General features: G+C 33.8%; 1 protein-coding gene across 1 annotated transcript in view; it reads right to left on the reverse strand.

Moving 5' to 3' along the window:
• The window catches only part of LOC119828961 (UDP-glucosyltransferase 2-like), a 12,960-nt gene extending 7,556 nt beyond the window's left edge, over positions 1-5,404 (reverse strand). Inside the window, exon 1 of the mRNA XM_038351302.1 lies at positions 5,229-5,404. Within this exon, the coding sequence (XP_038207230.1) occupies positions 5,229-5,366 (138 nt within the window). The 5' untranslated portion in view covers positions 5,367-5,404. The remainder of the gene's footprint in view (positions 1-5,228) is intronic.
• Positions 5,405-5,639: the final 235 nt, after the last annotated feature.

The following is a 5,639-nucleotide window of genomic DNA, read 5'->3' on the forward strand; positions in this document are numbered from 1 at the left end:
TGCTCTTGTATTAGTGTATAAGTTGTTTGGAAACCAATAAAATAAAATAAAATAAAATAAAATAAAATAAAATAAAAAAAATTGTTCGAAATTCACCTAGAAACCTCCGCTTCATCATTCATACGTTCATTGCTCAAAAAACATGTACGAGTATAACAATTTGTATGTGGTAGTCGAGCACGCTTCGGCACGAATTGGGCCAGTTCGCACCGGGGAAGTACCACACCCCCACAGAAAACCGGCGTGAAATAATAGCTTGCTATTGTGTTTCGTACGGTGGTTGGGGGAGCCGGAGGCCCATATCCTTTTCCTTACCCTTCCGAATCCTTTCCTTTATTTCTCTCATCTTTCCTTTCCTAATCCCTTCCCAATTAAAGTCGGCAATCCATTTGTAGAGGCGAAAGGTCTGCAATTGACCTTACGCCTCTTCAGATGTTCATGGGCGGTGGTGGAGCTTACCATCAGGCGACCCACCAGTTCCATTGTCGACTGTGACATAAAAAAAGGGTTATATTGCAAACCCATAACAAATTCTACTAATATCCTACTAATATTATAAATGCGAAAGTTTGTAAGAATGCGTGTGTGTTTGTTGCTCTTTCACGCAAAAACTACTGAACCGATTGCAATGAAATTTGGTACGTAGACAGCTGGACAACTGGAATATCATATAGGTAACTTATCTACTTAGTATCGCTATATTCCTACGGGATACGGACTTACGCAGGTGAAACCGCGGGGCGCAGCAAGTACGCTATAAATTCATTTTTGGGAAAGTCAGTCAGTTTCAGAAACAAACGACTATTCGTGGAATGCTGTCATATCGAATCCATATATCGACTTGCACATATAGTGACGTAAGACGTAAATGTAAGTTATTTTTTTAAATTACACGAGGTCATGCATTATGTTATTTTCGCACATAATGTATTATTATTTTCTGTAATTCTCGCTTATTAAGGTAATTAAATTTTGTTTTCAAGATTTAATATAGGGTAAACGTTGAATATAATAGTTGTGCTAGAAAAGATCAGCTTAAACATGCTTTACAATTATTTTAAACTGTAGTTAATGTGATACATTTATTTATGAGATCATAGCTCAAAAGTTATGACAATTAAAACCATTATTTCCACGCAATATTCAGGAATAGGTCAGCATCTATAACATTATATTTAGATATATTATGCAAAACTTCGAACAGCATTCCGAATGTATTAAATGGAAATTTGATGGTCACTTAAACAAAAAGTGATCTAATTTGCATTGTTTGACGATAAGAGATTTAATTGTATTTGCATGAATTTTAAATGTTATTTATCGTGTAATACAATATAATAACACTGTTTTTAGTTACAATGTAACGTAACATCAAATATAAATGATTGTCTCCACTTAAAATGAATAATTATGATTATTAACTGTTATAGAATATTAATTATTATATAATAATAATTGTACTATCTGCTCCCCTGGTTGACATTTGTTTTTAAGTTATTAAAAGCTAGCTATTCAAGCGCGAAATAAAGTGAAAACTCCTTTAGTTCCAATATTTATAATTCCGGCCTAATATCTAACCGGAATAAAGGAAAGGATTGGGAAGGTTAAGGAAAAGCATGCGGGTCTTCAGCTTCCCCCACACACAGAACGAAACACAATATCAAGCTACTATTTCGCACCGATCTTCTGTGGGGTCCCAATTCGTGGCGAAGCGTGCTCGACTCACACATTCAATAATATACATTTATAGTATTGCTATAAATAAATATAAAACATGATAACATGTTATATGCATTTATATTGGCTATATTACGTTACATTCATTGCTAATGCGTTTATTAAGAGATACTTTATACTCCGTAAACGTATAGTAAGCAAGCGGTCGCATACTAACGACTAGGAGTGACCCATCTCAAAGTTTGTAATTACTATATTATTCAAATACAATAGCTAAAGTAAATTTAAATGAACAATTCCTGCAAAATAAGACTATTATTATAGTATACGTGCTATTGATAAAATTGAAATTTACACTGATGTAAATTTTATGTATTTATGTGCTACAAATTAACTTTTATCGTTACAATAATTCCTTTTGAACAGCTTATGACTAAATTTTATCGAAAACATTCGAATAATATAATATAATAATTAAAAAACGTTTTATTTTTTCTTATTTTATGATGCTCAAAAATATTTTTCATTTATAAAGCACAAGCTACGCCCCGCGGTTTAACCCGCGTAAGTCCGTATCCAGTAAGAATATGGCGATAAAAAGTTGCCTATATGTTATTCCAATTGTCCAGCTATCTACGTACTCAATTTCATTGCAACCGGTTCAGTAGTTTTTGCGTGAAAGAACAACTAACACAAACTTTCGCATTCATAATATTAGTATGATAAAGTAGGAAGGATTTTAATGCTATTAAATTAAAAATAAGATGTTAAAAGAGTGCCTAGTGCATATTGGCAAACACGCATAATATTATGACTATTTTAAAATACTTCATATATTTCAGATTATTTTATAATAGAGATTTAATTCATCAGTTATAGAGTGGATCTAGTATGGAGCTTTGGGGTAGTCCATGATAGACAGGCATATGGTCACTCTGGAAGGATCCAGGTGTAACAAATCCATAGATTGTCACTTATAACAAAATTTATTTACGTTATTCTCTCAACCCTCATTCATTCAAGTTCTCTTAGCAACAAATCATGGCTCACTTTATCAAATGCCTTGTTTATGTCGCTACATTGCTGAAATGTCTATACTAATAAGTTTTAATATGAGATGTGACGACTCTTGCTCAGAGAATATAAGGTTTTGGACTTATACAAAAAAGTTAATTGAGTCGTGAGATTAAACTAGTGATACAATAATTTAAACATAAAATAATAATACATATGAAATACTCGTTTCTCCAAATAAGCTCTAAAAATAGTTTCCACGTTTCTTTAGGTGTGGCTGAGGCTGTTTGTGTAGACCATAATACAATTATAATTGTTTGATACGATCTAGCACAGAAACTGATCTACCGAATTTTTTTGTTATTTTATTTTTTAATATGTTATGTATTATCAATATTACAGCAGTATAACACTATTAAATGAATTACATATTAATTAGTATATAACATACTTATAACAATTTCTAAAAAATACGTGACTTAAACTACAAGCTAAAAAAGTAATAACAAATGAAATTTTTAGTTTTATAGCATTGAAATGCTTTATAAATGGTAAATTTTGAAACATCGATAGATGGCGTGGGGGCCCCCAGGCACATAAAACCGAAAGAGTAGAAGAAATTCGATTTTTGTGGCGGGATTACGGGTGGCCGAGAGGCTAGGCGTTACTACGTTTTGGCAAAAACGTGGGTACGAATCCCGCCTCGTGATCAATTTTTTTTCTATTCATTCAAAATTTCTCAAAGAGATGGTTATAAAGTTAAATATTAACCTTCAGTCGCATGTAGATTTCACAGGAGCACAGACATGCCGACAACAATGAACTCCATTTATTTTAATACAGCTACATAGTGAACCGTGAACCATTGGCTATATTTTTTATTCCGGGCTAATCCGGGTGATTTGAGTAAGAATTGAGCTAAGCGCTATTTCCAGAGCTTTCGTCTTGTCTCGAACCTTCTTGTGATGTTGGGTTCCTGATGTTAGGGTTCAACGAAGTCTTAGTAATTGGTACATTACTACTGAGACGTATGTCCGTCTGTCTGTCAGTTCAATAAGTTCGTCTATCGCCAGGCGTATATTTCTGAATCTGATCTAACAACAATTTTTTTTTTATTTGATAATAATAAGGCAGTGCTTGAACTCGATCTTGCCTGATGGTAAGCTGAGATCTAAGATGATGATGTGATGAATATATGGCCTGAGAGAGAGCTTCCCTAGAAAGTACCTATTACTCTCTGAGGTAATAATGAATATAAAATATTTATTACTCTCTACCTACCTACTCTTCTCTTGAAATAACAAAAAAATCGAGGCTACGCAACGGTTAGCATGGCCATAAATTGGTTGGGTGAACAATTGTTTTCGCAGTTTTTCTGTAGTTTTTTTGATGGAAACTTAGTGTCGTGATTACGACTAGATTAGTATTATCGCATTTAAATTTATTCGCATACAAAACACATTAAGTAGCTGATATAGTCGTATATGTTTTTAATAATATTTCGTATTTAAATTATTGTTTTCCTCTTATTTTTCGTCTGAGTCATTTTTATAAAAATGAAAACAATATGTTTTATAAGGTATACATAAAGTTCCATACACTTGCTAATAACATAATGCGGAGAGGTTTAGAGTTTGTTTGCTTGGATGCGCTAATCTCGAAAACTACTGAACCGATTTAAAAATTCTTTCATCGTTGAATATGTAGGTAGGTGACTTTGAGTGCTATAGGTCATTTATGTACAGGCGTAGTTACACAATACAGATGCAATACTTTATCAAGATTAAAAATAATGATATCATGTAATGTCAATCCCGCATAACATATATGCATTTTTATTTATCGGTTTTTGAATTCAATTTTTCATCGGCACCGATAATATATAGGTAATAATAACCAATAATATTGTTGTTTATTTATATTAAGAGTGCATATTGCATACAACGTGTACTGGTACAGATTAGGTATTTAATGCAGAAAGGAATGATATATTGCATTTCAATACTCACCGAATAACTGTATTTTATAATAACACTATCTGTTCGCCCGTGGTACGTACCTATGTCACCTTATGTACCTCATTGTAATGTATGTAATGCTGAAATAATTTTTGAAATCAGTCCAGCCGTTCACGTGTAATGACGTGATGAAGGAAAATAGGGACTAATTTTTTTTATGTCACAGTCGGCAATGGAGCTGGTGGGACGCCTGATGGTAAGCGCTACCGCCTATGAACATTTAGAGAGGCATAAGGTCCATTGCAGACCTTACGCTTCGGTACGGATTAAGAAAGGATTGGCGAGAGGAATAAAGGAAAGGACTGGGAAGGGTAAGGAAAAGGATATGGGCTTCCGGCTCCCTCACTCACCGAACGAAACACAATAGAATGCCATTTCACGCCGGTCTTCTGTGGAGGTGTGGTACTTCCCCGGTGCGAGCTGGCCCAATTCGTGCGGAAGCGTGCTCGACTACCACAGTCCAAAACTAAATTATTTCTAAAATTATATATAATTTCGTTATATCCAAAAAATACATACATTATGACCGGCGTCTGTTAAATGTCGCACATACGCTTCTGCCAAAATCGAATGGCTTTTTCCCGGTATGGGAAAAAATAACAACAAATTGTAGCCATCACTAACACCGACAAATGCGAATATAAAAAGAAACAACATATTTATTAACACCACTCGCCGTGACGGAAAGAACCCGCCAAATGAAGAGATGTTGTTATCAGAGTTGTTTTTACATTGCGAGCGAGTAACGGAGAACGGTAGCACGGTAAAATGCACTATGTCCATATAAATTTATTTATCGTCAAAAAGTAAATAATAAGTATTTAAATTGATATCGGTGATTATTTTTTACTCAAGTGTTGGTATTTTTGAGTTTGATTTTTATTGACAAGTTTATTTCAAAAAATATGTAAACAGTTCGACCTTGAATGT

The sequence above is a fragment of the Zerene cesonia genome, chromosome 9, assembly GCF_012273895.1.
Source record: "Zerene cesonia ecotype Mississippi chromosome 9, Zerene_cesonia_1.1, whole genome shotgun sequence".
Taxonomy (NCBI): domain Eukaryota; kingdom Metazoa; phylum Arthropoda; class Insecta; order Lepidoptera; family Pieridae; genus Zerene; species Zerene cesonia.